Source organism: Sitophilus oryzae, unplaced genomic scaffold (genome assembly GCF_002938485.1).
Source record: "Sitophilus oryzae breed Bouriz unplaced genomic scaffold, Soryzae_2.0 scaffold_125_pilon_pilon, whole genome shotgun sequence".
Lineage (NCBI taxonomy): Eukaryota > Metazoa > Arthropoda > Insecta > Coleoptera > Curculionidae > Sitophilus > Sitophilus oryzae.
Window position 1 is genome coordinate 772,238 of NW_022145904.1, and position 26,075 is coordinate 798,312.

At 33.0% G+C, this 26,075-nt stretch overlaps 2 protein-coding genes and 1 long non-coding RNA gene across 4 annotated transcripts in view; 2 read left to right on the forward strand and 1 right to left on the reverse strand.

Moving 5' to 3' along the window:
* The window catches only part of LOC115874248 (cardioacceleratory peptide receptor-like), a 387,533-nt gene extending 377,441 nt beyond the window's left edge, over positions 1-10,092 (forward strand). Inside the window, exon 9 of the mRNA XM_030889347.1 lies at positions 9,753-10,092. Coding sequence (XP_030745207.1) covers positions 9,753-9,936 — 184 coding nt within the window. The 3' untranslated portion in view covers positions 9,937-10,092. The remainder of the gene's footprint in view (positions 1-9,752) is intronic.
* LOC115874249 lies at positions 4,687-6,531 on the reverse strand. Its single transcript, XR_004048806.1, has 2 exons — positions 5,356-6,531; positions 4,687-5,088 (listed from the first exon to the last, which is right to left on the reverse strand). It is a non-coding gene; the product is annotated as an uncharacterized LOC115874249 (long non-coding RNA).
* Positions 10,093-18,147: 8,055 nt separating the features above from the next.
* The window catches only part of LOC115874252 (alkaline phosphatase-like), a 34,403-nt gene continuing 26,475 nt past the window's right edge, over positions 18,148-26,075 (forward strand). The window contains exon 1 of one of the 2 annotated variants that reach the window (XM_030889349.1): positions 18,148-18,224. In XM_030889349.1, coding sequence (XP_030745209.1) covers positions 18,158-18,224 — 67 coding nt within the window. In that variant the 5' untranslated portion in view covers positions 18,148-18,157. Of the gene's footprint in view, positions 18,225-24,220; positions 24,638-26,075 lie in introns of those variants that run through there. The other variant, XM_030889348.1, reaches the window with a different exon arrangement.

Consider the following 26,075-nt stretch of genomic DNA (forward strand, 5'->3'; position numbering starts at 1 on the left):
ATCCCGATGACGTAGACGAGCATTTAGTGAATGAGTGCAATCAATTAAAATCGTACTTACTCCAATCTATGTCTGAGTCTTACACCTCTTGCAGTGACATTTTTATGCTCATGTATGAAAATAAACTTATTAACGTGTTCCCTAACTGCTATAACATTTTAAAGATTTTTTTAACATTGCCAATCACTAGCTGTGAAGCAGAACGCTCCTTCTCCAAGATGTCCTATGTAGAAAATAAATATAGGACAACAATGTCGAACCATCGACTAAATAATTTATCACTTCTTTCGAGCTACAAATTTTTAAATGTTATCTTAATTTGAACATTATTTTGTAACTGAAAAATTAAACCAAGAACTTCTGCTCGTGTATTGTGAACTACTACTATTTTTTAGAGTTGAGTATTTCAGGACCGAACTAGTTCAAGAAATCTCTCATATGAATTAAAAGAGTCAATCAATTAGATTAAAAATACAAGATTGTGAGGTTTGTGTCTCTATTCCTTCATTAGAGGATATCCATTAATATCATTTAATTGATAGGAAATGAATGGACCCAATGAACTAACGAACTAGTCTTTTGTACTATTCACCTTGCTGATCGAGATCGAAAGATGAAAATCGGTTAATTGAACTAAACTTCCGCGCTCTACTTCTCAAATGCAGGCTGCAAATAGTGCTTCTCGCCTCGTTTGGACGCCTTATTAGTATTTTATGGGTATCAATTGATTAATTATTAGTAATTCGAGCCAATACGATATTTTCTTTCAATCCCCCTAAATTTCAATTTTTATTATATATTTTCATATTAATAAAATTATGCACAAATTTCACAAAACAGCAACAAAGGCAGTTTGTGTCGGAGTTCTGATACATATTGGGTATGATATTAAAATATTTTAAATTCTTTGAATGCAGATATTACTCGTGTTAAATACATACATAAGATTTTTTTCAAATGCTCTTGCTATTATTTAATAAAATTTAATTATTTTGAACAATAATTATATATTGAAAATTAATGAAAATGACAAATGAGAATTATACACGTAATTATTCCATTAAATAGAAATTCCTATTGTTATTATTTCCAACAATTAAAATAAAAAAACCGAGTATTAAACAAACTAATGCAATATTAATAAATCATATTTTATATTTTAATGTTTCACTGGCTGAAAACACACATTTTAATGTAATTTTTTTTAAATATTTTTAATTTTTTAAAAAAATTGCATCAATTATTGTTAAATTATTGTGTTACTAGTATAGGAACATGATGTAAGAGTCCAATTTTTTAAAATATCTTTCAAATATTTAACAATACAATAATATTATAAAATAACAGAAACTTGTTATTTTAAGCTGTTATATCTAAATAACAGTAACAAATTCAAGTATTATATAAAAATAAAAGTTTTGCTCACTACTATTTCAAAGCCGTTCTTCATATTGTACTGAAAATTTTAAATAATAGCAATTTTTTGTATAAATGACACAGAAAGCATTTTAGCTCTTTTATGCTGGCGATGATCGATTGCCTATGAGATATTTTTGAAACACCAATGTGGAAGGCAAATTTTTTCAGGAATTTCATCAAAATGTACGAAACATTTTTGCTCAGCCATCCTAATTAAAATGCAATTCCATAAGTTTTTAATTAGGTATCTAGTTAAAAGTTTTTCCACATATTTTCAGAGGACACATTCATTTTAACCAAACGATTTATTTTTATTTCGTTACGTAATTAGCACAGTAATTGGCATTTATGATACCAACATATAATTGGACCTTAAAAATATATAAAATTATACGATCAAACGAACTTACCTGAAGTGAAGTTCGATCGTAATTATATGAGGCGTCCAGTCCGAATGTATTATCTTCCCACCCCTCCCGTTTTGCCCCATGGTCGCTTGAATTAATGAATAAATCTTTGAAAAATGAATACCGACCGCCGCGCCAGGTCCGGCGCCGCCACCTGGGCTGGTGGCAAGAGGGAATTTGGCTTATAGCTTTAAAATTGTGCACGCAGGGACGGTACTACGTATAGAAAAATCAAGATAATACATTCGGACTGGACGCCTCATATAATTACGATCGAACTTCACTTCAGGTAAGTTCGTTTGATCGTATAATTATATTCGCGTCCAGTCCGAATGTATTATCTTGATTTTTCTATACGTAGATGTTTAAAGAACTGATGGTTGCAAATTAATGAATGCGGTGCAGAAAGCATTTTTTTTTTTTGAGACAAAAATAGCTGAAATTATAAATATGTTTATTGAATGCAACCAAGATGAAACCAATTTAACGGCCATCAATACATGGATTTATTAAATTGTGACAATTTAACATATACATATATGCATACTAAGCAGAGACAGAAACCCATAAGATGGCACTTCCATAAAGGATTCTGCCAAAATTGTTCAATTATACTTTATAAACCAGTTAACTCATCGTGTCGATAGAAATCCCTGTCTCAATGTAGAACTGCGTGGATAACTCGACTATAGTGAGGTTTAACCGATATATATATTTTTTAAGGTGTTTCTAACCCATTGCTTAATATTTAAAAGGCCTTACTTTTTAAGCCATTAATATTAGATAACATTTGAATGTTAGACTTTGGAAGTAAGAAATTAAGATTCTCAATAATTTATTTTCCAAAATGCTTTAATTACGTCGATGAATTAAACCAGAGTCATCATATAAATTAGGTTTCGATCCATACATTAGTATGGATATTGTGGACATTGATATAAAGTAGACACAGATATTGATCTGTGTCAATTTTATACCAGAAGTTTTATTATTATTTGTATTATTTATTTATTTATTTTTTTTTGTTGATAATTTTCAGTAACTATGATATGCATATATAATATACTGACTAAAAACAAACTGACATCTGTCTCTGATAACTAAGGTTAAACGTGAAACCAATATATGATTTATTATTTTTCATAGCAGTTCACGGCAAGAATTATATAATCTATTTATATACGTAAAACTGCAAGAAAACTATTTCTACTTTATGATTTAATTGATATGTCTATTCTTTCCGAAATTTCTAGATAAGAAAGTAGAACTGTTAGGGAACATTTATGGTAAAATTTTAATGCAGTAAACCTTAGACACATCCAATCTTACAAAAGCCTCTTTCAACGAGAAACCGTCCAGATATATTTAAGAAAAAATTCTGAAAAAAAAGTTTGCGAAAGTTTACATTAATGTTATTATAATTATCTCTTTCGAAAGTGTATTGTAGAGGAGAAAATATATATTATATACTGTAAGCTGTAAGAAAAAACTAACTTTTTGTTTCGATAATTTGCACAAAGTCTGTCACTTTGTCAAAATGTATAAAGTATTGGCCAAAACACAACACTGCTTTTATAGACCGAAATGGGTAAATATAAACTCTAAATGTAGATGGTGAGTATTCCTATTCCAACATATGAAAGTCAAAGATTTACATAAACAAATTAGCATTTAACAGCCGTTATCATAAGGACCTCCTTTTGAAATGAGACACAGTTACGTGTTTCTTAAGATTTAGAATAAAACTTACATTTCCATTAGAATAGCTTTAGCCAAAATAGAGAAATTTCTTTAGCCAAAATAGAGAAAAATAGGAGACGTGTTTTTTTTTTTTTTTTTTTTTTTTTAATATATATATATATACATATATTATATATTAGCTATTAGCTATGAAAATCTAGGATATTAGCTATTTTATTAATATATACATATTTGAGTTATTATTATTAGCTGGTCAGCTAAGTTGATTACTTTTAATGACTTGGAGGTCAACGTTAAGTTGGTTGTCGCCTATTTTATGGTAGGAGGCTGCCAAGGCAGCAAACTGGAGGGTACCTAATGAATTGGCCGCTCGTGCCTCATGTATCACCCCCCCTTCTTTTTCAAAGAAAGAAGGTAAAGACATATTCGAATATCTGTCACAAATATCTGGATACATTCCGTTGTTTGTATCTTTTCCTCTAAGCAAGGTTCAAACGTAAATTTATCCAGAGGTCCTTCTTCCTCATGATTTTCATTTGAAAATCCTTCAGAGGGAAAAATAGTTGATACCTTTTGTACAAGATACCGTCAACCACATTAGGACTATGCGTCCAGTATCTATAACAACCGTCCATATTTGTTCCATGATATATTTATGAATATTTTTCTCTTCTTTTAAAAGAATATTGAGTCTACGACGACTATTGTTAAATTTTATAACCCAGATATTTTTTTTTTTTTTTTTTTAAGAGTTTGATTTCGAAAATATGCTGGACTTCATCTTAACAATTATGACACAGGAGAGGATAGGCGACATGCCATGGTTCCTTGGTAAATTAGGGAGTTAAAATATTTTCTCAGATATAAAAGTTGGACCTTGTTCTGTGCTGAAGCCAGATCATTGGCTAAGACTGAATTCGTCTCCCGAAGAAGAATGTATCATCATCGAAGAGTCGAATGTTCTGTAGTCTCTTTGGATTGCCCTTCCCCCAACAAACTGCACAAATCGCTAGATTTGGTTATTTTCCTCTTCCTAGTTGCTGACCTTGTGTTCGATCTGTTATGAGATAGTGACACTTAAATAACGACTGTCCTGCTTTTTGAACGTACAGCCTTATAAATATAATGTGTGGGGGAGTTTTCCTGTTGAAATATATCGTTTTTTTTTTGAGGGTCTAAAATTTTTAGATTTATCACTTGAAATTCTTTTGTGAAATCTACTTCTACGATAACGAGACCGAGAACGTCATTTATAAAGGAATCCCTTTCACACGGAGAAGGGCATTCACTAAAATTAAAAAATTTTGTATCATTGAGACAACAACACTTCGGTTATTATAATATTATCTCGATAGCGAGCTCTGGAATATCTTAAAAAAGGAATCCCTCTCACACGGAGTAGAGGATTATCTAAAAGTACTAACCTTTGTCTCGCTATGAAAAGAACACTGGGAGAAGAACAGTCCGTGTTTATACAATATTCCTCATCCCTTTGTTTTCTCCTTTCCTCTAATCCCCACATTTCGGGATGTACTTCTATTTATTTCCATCCAATATTCGTCTAAAAATAAATATTCTAAAAGACTTACATGTAATACGTGTAATTAATTTTTCGATAAGGCTATCGATAACGTATAAAAGAAATCCCTCCCACACGGAGATGGGCATTCTCTAAAAGTACGAAATTTTGTCTCACTGGGAGATACAAATATTTGGCACCTAAATATATAAATAATATTCCCTTGAGAGTGAGATCTAAAATCTCATAAAAAAAGAAATCCATTCCAGAGATAGGCATTTTCTAAAAGTACAAAATTTTGTTTCATACCTTATTTCATTGCTGGGAGATAAAACACTTCGGCATTTATAGTACTCTGTTGATTGCGAGATCTAGAATCTCATATAATAGGAATCCCTCTCACGAAGAGAAGGGCATTCTCTGTAAGTACGAAACTTTGTCTCACGGAGAGGACAACAGTTCGATATATATATGTTATTCTCATTTTTTCTTTTTGTCTAATTCCATTGTTTCCTCCTTGCCTCTAATTTCCATATTTCGAAATTTGCTTTTACTTTAATTATTTCCATTCATTATTTAATTTCCTAAAAATAAGTATTATAAGATACTCACCGGTAATACGTGTAATTAATATCTCGATAGGGGATATCAACAATGACTTATAAAAGGAATCCCTCACACGGAGACGGCCATTCTCGAAAAATGAGAAATTTGACTCCCTGGGTGATACAACACTTCGGCACAACTTCGGTATTTATAATATTCTCTTGATAGAGAGATTTAGAACCTCATACAATAGGAATCCCCCTCACGAGGAGAAGGGCATTCTCTATAAATAGGAAACTTTGCGTCACTGGGAAAACAACAGTTCGATATTTATAATATTATTTGATAGCCAGATTTCTAACCTCATATAATAGGAATCCCTTTCACGAGGAGAAGGGCATTCTCTAAATAGGAAACTTTGTCTCACTGGGAGCACAACAGTTCGATATATACGATATTCTTATTGCTTTCTCCATTTGTCTACTTCCATTGTCTCCTCCTTGCCTCTAATTTCTACATTTAGAGATTTGCTTCCACTTCAATTATTTCCCTCCATTATTTAATTACCTGAAAATAAATATTATAAGATACTTACCTGTGATACCTGTAATTTATCTCTCGATAGTGGGATATCAATATTGACTTATAAAAGGAATCTCTCTCATATGGCCATCCTCTAAAAGTACGAAATTTGACTCACTCGGAGATGCAACACTTTGGCATTTATAATATTCTCTTGACTGCGAGATATAGAACCTTATATAAATGAGAATTCCTCTTACAAGGAGAAGGACATTCTTTACACGTACGAACTTTGTCTCACTGAGAGTACAACAGTCCGATATATATAATATTCTTATTGTTTTCTTCTTTTATCTAATTCTAATATTCCGTTATTTACGTCCACTTCGTTTTTCTCTAAAAATAAAAATTATACAATACTTACATATTGTTCCTTGTGTTCTACCTAGCTGTAGAACACCGTATATTACATAGTAATATCCAAAATGAGTAGAGAATAAACAAAATGGCTTCATCGATCTACGACGAAGAAATCAGAGAGCTACGATCCGCACTGCACCGTGCACGAAAGACGAATGAATACCGACCGCCGCGCCAGGTCCGGCGCCGCCACCTGGGCTGGTGGCAAGAGGGAATTTGGCTTATAGCTTTAAAATTGTGCACGCAGGGACGGTACTACGTATAGAAAAATCAAGATAATACATTCGGACTGGACGCGAATATAATCTATTTTTATTCTATTAAATCTTTCCTGACTTAAATCAAAGGTCTCATTATGAAATTCTTCTTACTGTAGCCAGTTTTAGTTTTAGCTTTAATTACTCTTTTGAGCTAGGTAATTGCAAGAACAGACACAAGCTACTAGATAAACAATAAACAATAGATTAGTTGAGTAATGAAAAAACAAAAATAAATTAGAGTATAAGAGGGTCTAATTTCTTAAAAGAAAAAGTAGAAAATGGTTACTGGAAAACATGTGGATATTTTGCCTTTGAAAAAAAAAACAGTAAAAAATGCTATTGGGTTAGAATCAAAATACAAATTCTACTAAGTAATAGACAATTAAAAACATTGACAGTTGTTATTGTTAATTCACTTTCACAAAATTTGTATTAAAATAACCGTCTGTCCATCTCCATTCGGGTACCTCTATCCACGTGCCGAGTTTGGTTCCAATCGACCCATAATTAAGAAAAATAGTGATGATTCTAGAGGCATCGGTTCGAAATGTCGAGGGCGTCATCCTGTAGCCCGTCCCCAATTATGCAGAAATCGACCCACATTTTTCTTCAATATCAAATCGTTAGTCCCACACTGATAAAGATGTAAACGAAACGTGCGTCGTATCCAAATTTGCACGGTGGGACCGTGGGCACCATCGCTCACATATGCTGTCCTCCATTCGCGAATTTCAAGTTCCAGAGCTTTACGCCCTGGGCTACTCAGAACGGTTCTGAAAGAAGCTGTGCGCGATAGCCTGCATATGGCGCGGAACAGTTCTGAACTTTATTATTCAATTGAATCGAGTGAGAGCAATTTTGAAGTATGAAATTAAAAATATATATCCTTCAAATCCTTCAATTTGCTAATCAAACCAAACCAAACTACCTTCCCACTATAAAGTAGCCGTCGCTCATCCATTGCCACTAAAAAGTCACGGGGATCAGAAACGGCTACTTTATAGTGACTATAACTTAATATACCATAATAAATGTAATTGCCTCAGATTGCATCGTGTGCTCCTCTGTTTTAGTGTTTTCTTTTACTTGCTTTTAAGCTTTATTAAAATTTTGTAAAATCCCTAAGGCGAATAAAAAGAAATTTAGATATTCTAGTACTTTCTATCGAAGAATTAAACAAAAGGAATCACTGCGAGCCGATGCATCAACATCAGAAACAAAAACTACATCTTTCTATAATCCTACTAATGAACATCATAAATCAGGTAGTGACTGAGGCATTTTTGAAGCTGTTTCTGTAGATGAGTGTAGTGTTAGTTCATCTGAAACTGAATCTCAGAGGAGAACTAATTTGAGAACCAACAACAATATAAAACAAGAGCTAAAAGAGTGGGCGTTAAAATACTCTATACCTCATGTAGCTCTGAATAATACAGAAACACTAATATATAGTAAATATAATTATACTATAATAGAAAATGCACAATAAGTGCAAAATAACTTCAAAAGACAAGGCGGAACCTTATAGTGGCACCAATGGAATGTATAGTCGCCACCGCCGCGATCGGTGTAGCATAACGCTCCAATTTGGTGGCGCAGGGAACTTTCTTGGAAAAAATCACTTTATGGTTCCAAAAAATCGTTGACCATGTAGTTCCAAAATAGTTATTGTTTCTATAAAGTTGCCTTTGGGTAGCTACAATTGTCACTTTATAAATCCGAAGATTTTAAAGGTCCAAACGGGTAGGGTTGGCCTAACATGTTATTGTTCCCGGTACTTTGTGGAAGCATATGGAACTATAAAGTATTTTTCGGATTAAACGGTCATATTTTTTCATGAATTTTTAGACGAACAGACAAATGGCTCAAACATTATGCGTTTTTAAGCTAAATATAAGCTTTTTTCCTTAGTTATTTTATTAGTTCTGAGGGTGGACTAATATTTTAAAGTTTGGCCCCGGTGTCAAGCAAATTATTATTATTTTTTAATTACAGGCATGAGTTCCTATTGCAAATAATATAATAATTTGAAATAATTTGAGAGGCGCTCGAAAATTTTGTTATATAAACCTACTATTTTATTCCGTTCTGGAATTTACCTTAAAAAGGCGTTAAAATCGCACGGTATATAACGAAAAAATAATAATGACTTCCATAATTATTTTCCATCATGACATTTATTTCTATTAAATGTGAAATTGCATGAAGAGGTCGCTGCGAATAAAGTTTAACAGTTTAACGAAAGTTCCACATGTCGGTGGATAACACTTGGCTGCCACGAACCCGCGACTAGGCAGCTTCGTAACAGATAAGTCATATTCACCAGTAGGCTATTTTATAGTAACACATCATAGTAAGAACGTTAAGAATGCTTTTTTAGTGGCAAAAACTACCCAAGACACTACCCGGCTACTCAAAAATTTTCCCAATTTTGGTCGCAGTTACTTGCAGCTACGAATATACGACGTAGCCGCCGATGGTCACCGCCCACTTTGTAGTGGCTTTGATTGTAGCAGTTACGTATCTGCCACTATAAATGCTAGTTTGGTTGTAAGAAAATCTACAAAATAAAATAGGTATTTTTTGTAAACACTGGCTGCGTTAACAAATTTGCGTAACGGACAAAAAAATGCTACATTGTAAGCAAATTTGTCTGCAAATCCACTGCTGACAATTAGTCTCCGTTGGATTAACGTAGCAGTGTTTACAAAAAATAAAAATTTTATATTTTGTAGATTTTCTTACAGTGGGGAAATACCCATAGGACATTTTTGGAGAAATATGTATTTTATTTTCAAGATTTATTTTCTGGTGGGGAAAAATACAGACTTTTTTGAAGATAGTTTTGATGTTTTTAGAATAAACCAATTTGGATTATAAAAAATTAATCATTCATATAATACAGCATATACTCCATTTTCAACAACTCACTAAAAAAGTAATATTTTTAATTTTCAGAAACATTCCTCCATTCAAGTGGTGCCGGATAAAAACCAAGAGGAAAAGCCTAAACTCCACTACAAAAAGCAGTACCATCTCCGAAGTACTGACGAATACGACAAAACGAAGAGCGGATATGGTCACTTCCATCAACAAGGCTCACACGGCAATTGTTGTTGCCATAGTTCATGAAAAATCATAAACATTATCATACTAGAATAAGGTGTAACTTAATATTATGATATTTTATATTATATGTATGTATATTGTATTTATTGAAACCACTGTCTGATGTCGATAAGTATATAAACAATTTGCTACTGAGTAGACAAATAAAAATAAATGAGATGAATGTGTATTTCTGCAGTTTGTTTTATTCACTAGATATCTATAACTTTTTAATGTGATGAATTTAACAAATAAGGGGAAGTAGCCTTGCGCAAAAGTTAAAAAAAATGCTAAATTTTTCAGACTGCGTGGTTGTAATTATTGCAAATGTTTAGTTTGATCTCTTTCACATCTGATATGTTTTTTGACATTTTTATTAGCATTATTTCAATAGAAATATAAATGTTTCAAAAGCCTTGCAAATTGTACGGTTCAGGAATCCGGTTGCAAGAAGTCTTACCGCTAAGCTTTCTATACATACTGCCATTACTCGCTGACGATTATTTGACACGCATCAGAAGATGGTCACGCAAGGCGTTTTCTTTCATAAGCTTTTCTGTAACTGAATAGCCCGATATGTGATGTTATCTGTCTACCGCACTCCGGACATTCAAAAATCTCATTGCTTTGATGCCTCTTTACTTTTTGGTTGTCGCTTTTAACTGAGTTTACAATTCTTCTCAAATGAGCTCTATTGTGAGCTGCTTCTTCCGACACATTCTGCATGTTAATCACCTTTAAGGTTTCGTGGAAAATGTCCTTGTACCTTTTGAGTTGTCCCCCCGGCCGGCCTCCTCTTACCGTCTACAAGCTCACCGTAAAAGAGAGATTTTGGTATGCGATTTTCTTGCATTCTGCATACGTGACCAGCCCATCTTAAGCGGGATTTTGTAACCATGACTCCAATACTCTCGCAGTTAGCATTTTAAGGACCGATACGTTTGAGACATGATGGAACCATTTGATTCTTAAGAGTTGTCTAAGGTGTCTCTGTTGCAACTTGTTTAATACGTTCATGTGTCGGCGGTACGGCACCCAGGTTTCGCTCCCATACAACAGGGTGGAAATTATTATTGCTCGGTACACTGCAAGTTTCGTTTTTGTGCTCAAGTCATGATTGTAGAAAACCCTGTCTTATAATTTCCAGAACGCTCTTGAGGCGCTGCTAATCCTGTGCTGAATATCAGAGTCGATATTGACCTTTTCCGAAATCAAACTGCCGAGGTATTCGAATTCCGCTACATATTCCAATCGTTTTTCTCCCATTTTTATAGCATTGTTGTGATCTTCTGAGGGAGGGCACAGTGCACATGATTTTAGTTTTGTCGATGTTTAGCTTAAGACCCAAAGCCTCGTATGCCCAGGTATATGTGTTCAACATTTCTTGTAATTGCTGTAATGTTTTTGCAACTAGAGCCTAGTCATCAGCAAGTTCTGTGATGAATTTTGTACGTGTTTTTGCCCTGATTCTTTTTTTTGAACAGACCGCCGCGCCGCGCCGTCGCACAGTGATTGAAAATGCAATTCTGCGGTTCCAAAAATATTTATGTTATGTTAGTGTTTTTTTTCGGCTTTATAAATCAAGGTATAAGCTAATAAACTCTTACAAATGATGTTGCAAAAGTTTTTTTTAATAATAACTATAGATACGAGTGCCTTTATTGTTTATTTATTTTCACAGTGAGAATCTAAGAAAAATCAATGTTCTTTTTTTCGAAAAAACGCTCGGACACGTCGATTATTGATTTTGTTGATGCCATTTTTGAATGATGCCATGAAGCCATTTTTTGATATTTGATGATATTTTAATGTATACAGGGTTTCCCAAAAATTGAGTTATGCCAGATAACTTCTTGGTTTTAATGGAAACACCTATATTTGTTATTTTATTTGTGGATTTTATGTCAAATTCTAGACATATTTTATGTTTTATACCTATCTTCAACTGTTTTTAAGCTGCAAATAACCGAAAATCGACATTTCACCCTGTTTGTCTACCTATACAGTGTCTACCATAATGTTGGCTATATATGTTTTTTTTTAATTTATAGGATATGCGAAAATTTTGTATGGGGGATCGCTCCTGCATGTTTAGTAACTTTAAAAGTCATTATGACATCAGTCACGTAATCACTGTCATGGCGGCAAATTAAAAAAACCGCTATGAAAACCCGAAAAGTGGGGTTAGATGGCAAAATATCGAAACAAGTTATTCGAAAGTGTTTAAAATGATATTTTAAGGCTATCTACAAAATTTGCGACAATTATAAAAAGTGGAAAAATCATATTTTTAGCCCTGGCTCCAAGCCTGGTTCTTCTATGAAAATTTTTTATATGGAATTTATTACTGGATTAGCCCAAGTAACTTGATATTCAAAGTATAGCATGCACCGCTGAATTATTGGAAACCTGACAAAGTGCCAAGAAACACGGCATTGCTACAAAAAATTATCGTTTCGAAATCGACTTTTCTGATTTTATCCTCGGGAAATGACTTCAATGTGAAATTTTGAATTGTTTTACTTTTACACAATGAGTATCAAGTTACTTGAGCTAATCCAGCAATAAAATCTGTATAAAAATATTTTATAGAAGAGCCAGGACTCAAAATATGCCTTTTTCTACTTTTTCTTATTTCCGCTCCAAATTTTGCAGGTAGCCTTAAAATATCATTCTAAACTTTTTTTTCAAATAACTTTTTTCGATAGTTTGCCATCTAACCCCACTTTTCGCGTTTTCATAGCGGTTTTTTTTTAATTTGCCGCCATGATAGTGATTACGTGACTGATGTCATAATGACTTTTTAGGTTATTAAACATGTAGGAGCGATCCACCAAACAAAATTTTCGGAAATCCCATAAATAAAAATATTTCCCATATGTAGCCAACATTATAGTGGACACTGTATATTAAATGAGGAGGGGCGCCTGGTGGCAAAAGTTTTTTGTTTTTTTTTAGAAGGAAAAAATGTAGAGAACAAAATGATGTTAGTATTTGGAACTCGTAACAAGGCACAAAGAAGTTCTACCTTGTTATGCAACAACGTTTTCGCATTATTCGTTAATTTACAATGTACACTTTAATTGAGCGTCCTAAAGTAGCTTTCATACTAAACATCATAATTTTATGTAAAACACAAATTACATATCTACAGAAATATTCAGCATGTGTTTGAGAAATCAAAACACACAAACATTAATTTAACGAAACGATTAAGACTCCAATCGAAACAGAGATCAGAATTTCTCTAAACGGCGTATTAACTGTTTCGACTTGTTGTCAACGTGGAGCAATTGTTTCTTAGCCAGAGCGACTGGGATGTTGTTTATTAGCTTTCTTTGAAGGATAATATATCATTTTGTAAAAGATTTAAGTCAACAAGAAATTTGAATTTTGGAACTTCAGAATTCCATTTTCTATCACTGTGGGTCGTGTCTGTATCTAATGCCCAATCCTCTCTCCTGCAGTTTGCCGTCCACTATAATGGAGAGCGCTGCCATGAATATGTTGAATAGCAGAGGCGCTAAGACACATACGTGGTCAAATTAATGCCAGTGACCTGATCTGGGATGTTTACAGGTACCTTTAAACTTGGTGATGCAAAGATTATACTCTGTACATGTTGTTAATAAGCGTTCACCATTGCTATTTACGTTTCCTATTCCATATTTTCCCAATACGTCAGGCCATATTTCCTGTTGTTTACCGACACGAGCATTAAAGTCACCTAGCAAAATAATTCATTCGTGCTTTGGAATTCGTTGGAGAGCATTTTGTAGAGCTTGGTAAAATTTATCCTTATCCTCAATTTTATCGTCTATGGTGGAAGCGTAGGCACTAATTATGTTGACGTAAGTTTTGTCTGATATGGGGTACCTTAGGGTCATAAGACGTTCGGAGACACCAATAGGTACTTCTGTTAATTTGATGGCGATTATGTTTTTGATTGCAGTGCCTACGCCATGAATTCTCCTGTGTATTGCGGGGTGACCCTTCCAAAAGAAGGTGTAATGCTCCTCAGTGATACTACCTTCATCCGTAAAGCGGGGTTCGCTAAGAGCGGCAACATCTATATTTAGTCGGTAGAGTTCCTGTGAGACCGGTGCTGTTCTTCTCTCTGGCCGATTTGAATTTATCTTGTCCAGTAGAGCGGACGTTCCACGCTGCAAACGTGAAACATTGATGTTTTTTTATTTCTCCAATGATACGCTCGAGTAGGCACCCCTCCCGAAGATCCGATTGAGGGGGTATTTCACCCCCGGACAATGATTTTATCCCACTCGAATGTTCCATCATTGATGTGTGTTAGCTGCGTGAAAAGGTTTAACTGTAACGGTTACGCTGCCGCACAGTTTTGGCTGCAACTGTAGCACGGGATGACTATGGCAGAGTGAGGACCGCGACGATAGTTTCCTTGTGCTAAGTTCTCGGCCGGTTAACAACTACAACCTACTATCTGAAATATATCTAAATATCTAAATATTCACACATAACCATAATTTTAAAGGGGTTTATAAAAATAATTTATAATTTGACCGTGTATTTTTCGAACACCCTGTATATTCTTCTGAGATAAACCTTATAAAAATGCATTTCAAACTAACTGTGTTATAATATCAATCTAGCTCAAGGGCGTTTTTGATTTTACATTAATATTACCTCTCTCATGCAACCTTTAACATAATATGTTTGAAAATATTATTTTGAAAGGATTAAAGAGATTTACTATAGTAAACACTGAATTTATTCTATCTAGGATGTCTCTTTCATGTGTCTAGAGATTCTATGTTTAAGCAATGGAGCATATATTATGTTTTTCCAATGATGAAATTTATTGACATATTGGCGAATGCGCCAAAAATTCCGAGATATTCTTATGAAATTGGAACTTACAGCAATAATCTGTAACATACAATTAAATAGTTTTGTTGCTATTTGTTGTTATACATTTTTAAATTAACGTTGATAAAACAGAAGCAACATTCCTCTTTCTTCTAGTTTTCTTCTAACCTCTAGTTCTTTTACATCTAGGGTTTCCATAAAGTCTTTTGGAAATTCCGGACAACAATACAGAAATCCGGACAAAATCAGGACAAATGTGCTCTGAAATATTTTATAGGACGCAAATAATAGCCCCGGAATCAACAAAATATAAACCAAAAAAACATTCACTTTTCAGGTGTGCACCATAAACGAAAAATTCGAGCGCCAAAGTATAGAAATGGGTACTTTCGAACATTGCGTCGGTTAAGTAGAGCTGTATCATCGTAGAAAATAAAATATTCAACAAAGTAACTGAGAAATTAATTCAACTCTAACTGGTAAAATATTTTACTAAGTTAAATTGTTTTTGCGGTCAGGTTTCCCGGACGCTTTTCCAAATCTAGGGCGGACCGCCCCGGACACATTAAAAATTCGGACATGTCCGGGTAAATCCGGACGTATGGAAACCCTAAACAAAGGGGATCGAAAAATGCAACATTTTAAAAATCGCCCTGTATTTTCGGAACTGAGAAGATTAGGACAAATATGTGTGTAGCTATTCTAATTCTAAGTAATACAGTGATGTGAAAACCGCATCTTTCAATATCTACTCATAAACAAAAAACCACAAAAAACACACGAAAATGAGACACCCTGTACAGGGTGGACCATTGTGGTTGTTTCTATAGACAATCTAGGAAACCGTGAGAAATATTCAAATTTTGATACTGCAGTCTCGGTTTTTTTTTGAAAAAATTACAATGGCGCAAACGGATCGTGGCTATCTTGATCGGTTTCGAAGCTAGAGGGGATTCTCAGATATTGCACTTTTTGAAGATATTCGATAGTTTGTTTATTTCAGCAACCACGGAAAAATGAATAATCCATTCTAAAAGCACTTTTCTGTGTAGAATGCAGTGGCGTAGTCAGATTTTTTCGAAAAAAATATTTTTTGAGATATCAACTATACTTATGTTTTTTTTTAAATAGAACCCCCTGTATATTTTTAAATTTTCTTATTCAGCTTGGCATGGGCTTCTCGAAAATATATATCGCTTTATATTTATTTTCACTATTAACCAAAACATTTCAAATTTTTCTTAAAATATCCACTTAGTAGATAGTAGGCCGCGCCGAGTAACAAAATAAACGGTTGTCATGGTGATCGGAACATACCTTTGATGGATGCGGGACATTTCATTTCAACAGATTGAAGTGTGTGTATTTTAAATAATAAAAAAATGAGTAAATTTGAAAATTTTGAGAAATATAATTTATATGTTAGAATGTTATATGGAGTCTAACAAACATATGCAAATGGCAGCTGATTTATATTTTGAGCGGTATCCAGAGCGCGAGCAACAAAACCCAGCCATTTTTAAAAGGTTTGGTTTGGTTTGGTTGGCAAGGAAGCCCATGCCAAGCTGAATAAGAAAATTTAAAAATATACAGGGGGTTCTATTTAAAAAAAACATAAGTATAGTTAATATTTCAAGAAATATTTTTTTCGAAAAAAGTCTGACTACGCCACTGCATTCTACACAGAAAAGTGCCTTTAGAATGGATTATTCATTTTTCCGTGGTTGATGAAATAAACAAACTATCGAACATCTTCAAAAAGTACAATATCTGAGAATCCCCCTGTAGCTTCGAAACCAATCAAGATAGCCACGATGCGTTTGCGCCATTGTAGTTTTTTCAAAAAAAGAACCCGAGACTGCAGTATCAAAATTTGAATATTTCTCACGGTTTCCTAGATACCCTATAGAAACAACCAAAATGGTCCACCCTGTACATTGTACATGCATTAATTAAAACATATTAGATAATTAAATGACACAGATTACTGAACTATCTAATAATACACAAAAATTAATATTACTTTGTTTATATACCACTCCATGCAATCGTTACATGGAACGACTTGATTGTAATTAGACAAAGCCAGATGTGATGCTTAAATCGTAAATTCCATGTTAATTCTGTCTGACTTAATTTATTATCACACTTCATTTAAAAGAAAACAGATTATCTAAAAATAACAAATGTATAACAGAATAAAATGAATTAATTTATAATCGTATTTTAGTGAACTAATTTTCATTTAAAGTAAGAAGAAAATAGAAGTTGTAACGTCATATTGACGATCTTTCATTAATTTTATTTGTCATACCGCTGATTGAAAGAATTAGGCAGATACACAACCTAATAGACGAATTCGTGACAAGGTTGATTTAATTTCCCCTTACGTGTCAAGTGCTGTACGGTGGAGACACCAATCGTTCTGCAGTTAACACATAAAACACTTATTTTCTCTAATTCGGCTAGCGAATGCATATTGAAGACAGTGTGGATCGGGAAAACGAGTGTTGCTATACTAAAATGAGTAGTATCTGTAATACGTTTAACGAAAATATTTTTAGATGAAAAATCCGCGTTTATCTACTGAAAATTTATTCGTATTAAACATAAAATATACAACAAAACCAAAAATTCTTTTATAGGTACTGAATATATCGTATGATCGATTATTAATGACATTTACCATAATATTTTACATATGAACTAACAGCGATCTTTTTTTCCAAGCCAACTCTGATGCTTCTTTGTTTAATCATAATATAATATTATATTAAATTGTTTAATGATAAAAAAACCGTATTATTAACGTACTGTAACCAAAATATATAAAGCTATGGATTAATCAGTAGTTCTGGCAACACTGTCTCCGGCAACCACTCAATCTGTCGATTGAAAGCAGAATTACGGTACAGTATTCTTTATCCGCATTGTTGTAAACGACAGCAGCGGCGCAGAGCTAAACTAAATCTCGGAATTCTCGGATAGGCTGATGTTCAACAAGTTCAATCGACGGTCACAAATCCTCCATCAACTCCTCCCTCTAGTCCATCAACTGGCGACGCTCTTGGACAGTTTTGTTGTAAAACTGAATGATCACGGTCCCCCAGTCTTAATTCAGTTCCAGTAAAACGGTTTTTTTTTCGTGTACACACAAGGCTTTACTTTATACGTTTTGAATGAACAGTGGAACTGACAGATAAAAGTCTATGTGTGGACAGGACTTTATGTATTTATTGTGTCCAAATTTCTCGCTTATTTATCTAACAGAAATCTCATAAAAGAAATTAAATATTTTTTTGATAAAAATTATCTCTGGCTAAACCACAATACTTAATCCTTGTTAATATTAACCCATCTATTCAAATTAGAAAGAATTAAGATAACAAAATTTATTCTTTGGTCTGCTTAATATGGGTAGCGGTTCTTTGATTTTAATTCTGTTAATTATATACTCTAACAGATCTTCGTCAAAAGAAGGTAAGTGATATTAAACGGTATAGAACTTATAGCGAGGCTGTTTAGTTAGTTCAGTTTAGATTTTTGTCTATAGGCTTGGTGCCTTCTTCGCCGGTGCTGCTACTATCGGAGAATATCGTAAACAACTGGTTATATACAAATACACGGGTTTAAATAATAATGTACGAAAAATTTATTATATAATTATTCCAAAAGTGTTAGGAAGTATAATTTGTGAAAATTCAAAAATAAAAAAGTAAATATTTTGATATCATCAGAAGGTCTAACTGGTATAATAATTTATTATTCCAACTAAAAAAACTTTTTAGATGAGTTCAACTACTGTAGCGAGCAATAGTTTTACGCACCGGTTTTGCTAGTGGGGTCATAATTGGGGCTATTTTCGCTAAAACGAAATTTGTTAAAGATACATAATAATTATAATTTTAAAGATGTTCATAAAACATTTAAGCACTAATTAATTTAAAAAAAGTATACCATTAATATTGCAAATTGAGTTTTATCCTCTCACGGTATACTAAGGGCTGGCATAGGTTAGTCTTGGGTCGAGATTTCCGTATGTAAGAAGAGTACAATGCGTTTATAATGTACTGAACAAAGAGAGGACAGTAAACACGTTGCCAAACGTATGAAATAAACCGAGAAACACTTGCATTTCTGGTAAAAATAAGTGGAATTGAGTGGGTGTTCGATAGTGGTCGCGCTATTAGAACTCTGAATTCAAAAATCGATATCTCGAAATCGATTAGAAATAATAGATTGTAGTTTTTTTCAAGAACTTTGTTAATATTTCTGCTGTATTTTCTTTGTAGACAGTATGTAAAAATATTTATCAATAAAAAAATTACACGATTGCTGAAAATTGCTATGCTCTGTAAAAGTAAATGGATGGATTGTTTACAATTTTTGAATGGAAAAAACAACATTATCGAATTTTTCTTATGTAAACATATTGTAAAATATCCGATCTTGAAAATAAAAAAAGTTTCAATATTTAAAGTGGTTCTTGAGTTATGGCCTATTATGTGTTAAAAAGTTGAGTTTTTAAATTATCGCGATTACTGACGTTTTCTCGTTATAAAAAAATTACACCCTAACGATATCCTTATAATTCCATTTCAGATGCTCAGAAACATGTCTAATGATTTTATCTAGTTATCTTTTGAAAAAAAAGTCTTTTAAAAATAAGCGGTTTGCGATCGTGACTTTACTTTACTTGATAGGGAAAGGCGTATCGGCAACGCCGCAACAGCACACCGTCGCGCGTCGCGTCGGTCGGTCGCATTTCTCTCACTCCGACTTAATAAGATCCCTATGCGATTTACTTCCACACATGTAAATGCCGACCTAAAACTAATAGTTGCCAGCACGGTATGTCTATTTAACTTTTTGAATATGCAACGAACACTTTGTTTACTAACTTGTTTCTTCGAACTGGTTTTCATCAAATCGGTGTGAGAAACTATGAAACTATAAATACTATAAAATGCTGCCTGTTTCGGGAGAGTTTAATATTCGGGATAGTTGAATTACTGAATGTTACTGCACCCAACAACGCCCTAATTACGCTCTGCTTTACGAGTTAACATTTTTTTTTGGCAATTTTATTAACATTTGAAATTGGCACAACACAACATGATGCCTAGTTCAGATTCTTTTTCACTTATTTTTTACCAAGATAACCGAGACGGCGCGACGTGAAATTTCTGATTTCTGCCGTATACAGCTCTGCGGTCGGAATATTTTGAAATCAGCTGAAATGCACCAAGCCTATATAGAATTTTTCTGATCTCTTCTGATCTCTAGGTTGCATTCTCTAGTAGTAACTGTATAATTAACTTTTAAGTAAATATTACAAATATTCAGAAAACACATTAAAAAACTACTCTTGCAATAGGTGTTTAGTAATTAAATGTGAATAAAGGCTTTATGCTTAAGTCACATCTTTATAACGTTTTATCTGTCAGTTTTGTGTAACAGGTAAAACGATGGCATGAAATGAAGATTTTTTTATATGTAAAACTAGGGTGTACCAGCGACTTCGTTCGCGTCGAATTAATCATTTGTAATGGTGATGCAAGAATTTCCATTAACATACAAACTGGATAAAATTTTCTCACATTTATGTCAGCATGAGAAAAAACAATATGGCGATATTATTATATAACTTGATAATATTTGAGGGGTACAGGTTTCATCTCGTTGGAATTTGACTTTCGAAAAATCCGTTTGCTAAAAATAAGCTTTTTTGACGTCAAGCAGTTTAAGCAGAATCGTGGTTAAGAAATTACCCAACTTTTTAGAACACCCTGTATGATTGTCCAAGCGTTTTCCCGAAAGACTAACCGTTTTTTAAATAAATATTGTAATATTTGAGGGAATATTTGAGGGGCGTTTTCACTCTCTTGGAATTTGAGATTCGACAAATCCTTCTTATTGAACCTCTACACCCCACAGTCAATTCGTTTGCCAAAAATCATCTTTAAACGTCAAGCAGTTTAAGCAGAATAACCCCCCTTAGATAGTTTCACCCCCTTAGAATTCGAGTTTCGAAAAATCCCTTCTTATTGAACCTCTACACCCTAAAGTCAATCTGTTTTCCAAAATTCAGCTTTTTACGTCAAGCGCTTTAAGCAGGATGATTAATCAAACCAGATTTTTCGAAACAAGGCTCTTGTATACAGGGATACATTTTTAAAAAATCTTAAAATATGTACAAAAACAAAATAAAATATAAGTTTAAGCGTTTTTTCGGAAACGACCGTTTTTTAAATAAAAAATATTGTAATATTTGAGGGGTGGTTTCACCCTCTTGGAACTGGAACTTCGAAAAATCCCTTCTTATCGAACCTCTACACTCTACACCCTAGAATCAAGCTGTATGCCAAAATTGAGCTTCTGTGTTCTTACGTTGAGTGGTTTGAGCAGGATCGTGATTAATCAGTATGTCAGTCACTTAAGGATTTGGTTTGTTTTTTTATATATTAGTATAGATTATATGGGGAATGTCATCGATCGTCATTTCCAGGTTAACTGGACGCCGTTTTTTTTTTCGATCATACAGTATTTTTGGTCTAAATTTCATTTGTAAATACGCACCGGTAATTGTAAAAATCGTATTGTTTGGTAATAGTATAATCATTAAATCTCTAAACAATTTTGGAAAATTACATTATTTTGTGGAATTATGCAACTCGACACTTCCTTAGGATAAGGCTACAACTTTTGATTTTCAAATAACAATCTCGGATTTTTTTTTACTTTATTCGATAGATACTCTGAATATAACATATCATATGCCAACGTTTGATATTTTCGAAAATTATTTATTTGAAATTGTTACATGCGGTTCATAACGACCACTTGACTCGAAATACCAAGTGTGTAATACTAAATTATTCATTAAAAAAATATTTTTCCAGATATGCTAATGAGCCATCCTCGCCTCGTTCCATTTGAAAAAATTGATATATTAGGTACTAAACGTTTTCCTACCTAGTGTGAGTACATATCAATGTAAAACCTCTGACGAGAGGTAGGGGACTCAAAAAACTCATAATTCACAATCTTTTAGGATGTTTATTTCAAAATTTAATTTGATTTAAAATTGGGGCGACATGTTTCAGGATTCATTTAATTCCCATCTTCAGGCCCAGAAAGCTAAAATAATCAAATTACAATCAGAATAGTTAAACAATTCTAATACAGTCATACAGATATTCCGGTTATAAAATAAAATCACAAACAAATTCAAAAGGTCAAAAAAAATTAAAATTGGTTAAAAATTATTTTTATCACAAGTTTGAAATAAACATCCTAAAAGATTGTGAATTTTTTGGGTCCCCTACCCCTCGTCAGAGATTTTAAGTTGATATATTATTAAAAATACGATTTGAGCATCTTTTAACCGGCCAGTACAAGGACATGAAAAACATTAGACGATCAAATATATTTATCCCCAGGACTCTGATTCTATATATCCTTGGTCTGTGATTAAAAATTAGTGTTTTTAACACAACCCATATGGCACTCTAAATTGAAATTTAAATACGATATTTTTAAGTGAAAGTATGAAAAGTTAACATGCGATATGCCATTCTATTAACGAGTGTCATTTCCTATCGAATAAAGGGTACCATTTAAAAATGAAAAATTTCTAGTTAGTAGTAACTTCCAGCGAAACAGGAAGCGGCCGAAAACAATTGAATACGTCACTCAATCCTAATTTATGTCATATACTAACATACCAAATCTCGTTTTTTATCTGGAAAAATAAAAAAGTTATAGAGGTGAGCCACTTTTAAGAAACACCTCATTTTATCAATAACTGATTGATGCATAAACTCGGTTGCTTTTCAGTATCAAATGCAAAAATTTAAAATTATAACATCATGCTTCAACCAATAATAGGCAGTGCCGGACTTAGGTCTAGACCAACTAGGCCCGGGCCTGGGGCGACAGATTTTTAGGAGCTGCAAGTTTTGAGCATACCAAAATATTTATCTTTTTTTTTAACTTTTATTTGTTCATAAAATATTTCGAATACAGCCTTAGCCGATTACATATTTATTTACTTAATTATTATTATTGTTTAAATATATAATTCGTTTGGGTTATTTTTTACTGCATTGTGCCATGCATCCAGTTAATAAATACATAAATACCTCGAATATAAAAAAAATAAATTCAAAAACACTAAAAAATTTATCAAAAACACGTTGGTCTGCACGAAATGAAGCTTGCCAATCACTCTCTTTGTCTTCCAATGAAATAAAATTCACGTTGGAGTCAATTTCTGAAGACGATACCGAAAAGCCTAAAACCCGATTGGATGCTTCTAGTCTCCTTAAACAATTCCTAGAAATGGGTTTTATGGCGGTATTTTGGACAGACGTTTTAAATAGATTAGATGCGGTCAATAAAAAAAAAATCTGCTTCAAATGGTAGATATTGATCTACAACTTGCTGCAGATATTATAGCTCATTGGAAAAATATTTTTTTCTAAAATTAGAAATCTAGATAATATTAAATCATTTGAGGAATATGAAAGAAGGGCCATAGAATTGTTCGGTGAGAAAGAATATGCGGCAGATAAAAAGAGAAAAGTGAAACGGAAACGACAATTTGATGAAACCATTGATAATGAAACTCTATTTAACACTAGGGACGATTTTAGGATAAATGTATTTAATGTTATTATTGATAAATTAATCCTTGAAATTTCCTACAGGAAAAGTGCCTACAATGACTTTTCAACCAAATTTGGTTTCTTTAGTGATTTATCTACTTTAAGTATTGACAACATTACCGATAAGTCCAGACATTTAATAACCTGTAATCCAAATGATTTAGATGAGTCAATGCCTAATGAATTAATACATTTTCGTGAATTTATAAAATGCATTAAGTCAGCAAAACCATCTGCTAGAGAGCTTCTTAAAGTAATTTATGAAAAAAACGCTCAAGACCTGTTTCCAAATACTTTCATAGCATTAAGAATCTTCACATGTACTTTTATTACTAACTGTTTTTCTGAACGCTCGTTTTCTGCATTGAAACGTATTAAAACTTATTTACGGTCCACTATGGAAACAAAACGTCTAAATCATTTGGCAGTTTTACATATTGAGTCCGACCTTTTAAAAACTATCAATTACGATGAAGTAATTGATAATTTTGCGAACAAAAAAGTACGTAGGAAACCTTTATAGGCATATAAGCAAACCTTATAGTTTTGTTGTTCGTTTGTTGTCATTTTATATGAATATTTTAATATTTATTTTATGTTCTGTGTTGATCTGTTCTGTCGGTCTATTCTGTTGTTGGTCCTGTATTCAAATAAATGTTTTTTATATCCGTAATTTTTTTAATTAAAATTTTTTTTAACGGGCGGCAACTTCGTTAAGTCCGGCCCTGATAACAGGATCCCGGTGAAGGATATATCTAACGTAGTGTTTAATTTAAAGTTCAATTTACAACTTGCGTGACTCACTATTGTTGTCTCTATGTGCTTTAATAATCTGCTTAACGTGTGTTCAACATCAACGACCACACACACACAGTCATTTTCATTCATACATAACACTTTAAATAATCAATTTATAGAAATATAAACACCAAAATTAGCAAAAAAAACAATCAAAGTAAGCCATTTATAGCTTGTTATATAGATACGATGTATAAAGTGTTCGTGACGTAAAATATTCAATAGATGTCGAGCACACCGCATGGCATGAATAAAAGATACAAGGCATATTAAACATATCGTTTCATTAGCATGTTAAATGGTAACTAAACTTATACCGGTGAGCGTCTTTATTCGGCGGGCAACGAAAAATTATGTGCATAAAAGTGACTGTGTTCTTTCTAGTAAACGTGCTGTGTATTTTCGGAATTTACTGCTTAACAGAAGGTTGGTTATCTATGATTCTATTTATGCCTATAGTAAAGTTAGGTAAAAGTATAACACAATTTAATAGAAATAAACCATATTTAATGCAAAGATTTTTTTACAAATTTTTATAATCTTTTAAACTCTGCACTATACAGGGTGGTCCGAATTGTATTTGAGAAACGTCGGCAACATATTCTGCAGATAAAAATAAGTAAAAGTGTTCGTATAAATTTATTTTTAAAATGCTTCGTTTAGGATATACAGGGTGGCGCTTCTCATACACCGCGGAAGCTCCAAGGAGAACGGTAGTTTATAACGAAATGAAATTTTGGCAACATATCGTCAGTGAAACGTGATAACCTGCTAACTCCATTTTTTACGTTAATAAGTTTTTTTATACCATTAGAAAGAGAAAAAAATACTCTACAAGTAGGGAAAGCAAACACATTTTTCCCATTAAAGATTTTTTTTTATTTTAACTCAATAATATCTGCTAACTCCTAGTAATCTGAAATAGCCACCGAAATGCTGCTATCTCCGTAATTTCCGTTGCGATCACGCTAAAGCAAACACACAGATTCTTATTCGTCTGTTTTTTTAGTACAGGACGTCGATCCAGGGTCGCACTAGGCCAAAGGGACCCGGGTGGCAATGTAAGGAGGGGCCCGTGTGTTTTTTTGCGTATTTTTTCGCCTTACGTTTTGGTCAATTTTTCCCTATTATATACAGGGTGAGTTTTAAATAAGTGCAAATATTTTTAGGGTAGTATATTTTGACCTAAGAAACCCGATTATGAGTTTTTTTGCGCGAATTTTTTTTCGAATGCCATAATGCAATGCAAAAGCAAATATTGTTAAGAATAAATAATGAACTACAAAGGGGGCCCGCGAAGGCTGGGGCCCCCCTAATAGTTATATATATAATATGGCCAGTCCGATCCTGCGTCGATCCGTTCTGTAAATACGGGGTATCCGTAAAGGGTAAGGGGAAAAACGAAATTCTCTATATACGAGCAATTCATCGGCGTGCTATAAATAGTTTAAATAACATTACTTACTTGTACAAGAATTTCCATAATACCTAATCAGTTTTATTTTTTTCGGCGTTTTTTCACGTAAATGATCTATGATTTTTATAAAAATTAAAAAAATAAGGAGAAAAATAATAAAAATTTAATAAAATCACGCACTAGTCTTCCAAGCCCGGTCTACTACCGTTGTATAAAAATTAGGATAAGCATGGAAGGATTCTACCATATCTTCTAAGAATTATAAGTTTAATTTTTAAATTATTTTCATATTCATTAAGTCCAAAATTCTGCTACTTCAGTTCTTTAAAAATGCCAAAAATTGTAAAATTTTTATTAAAAATTTATTCGTTTTTGGACTTGTATGTTTTGCTTCTAGACTGACGATATTATAAATATATGGTTATGAATATCATATTTTTTAAATTT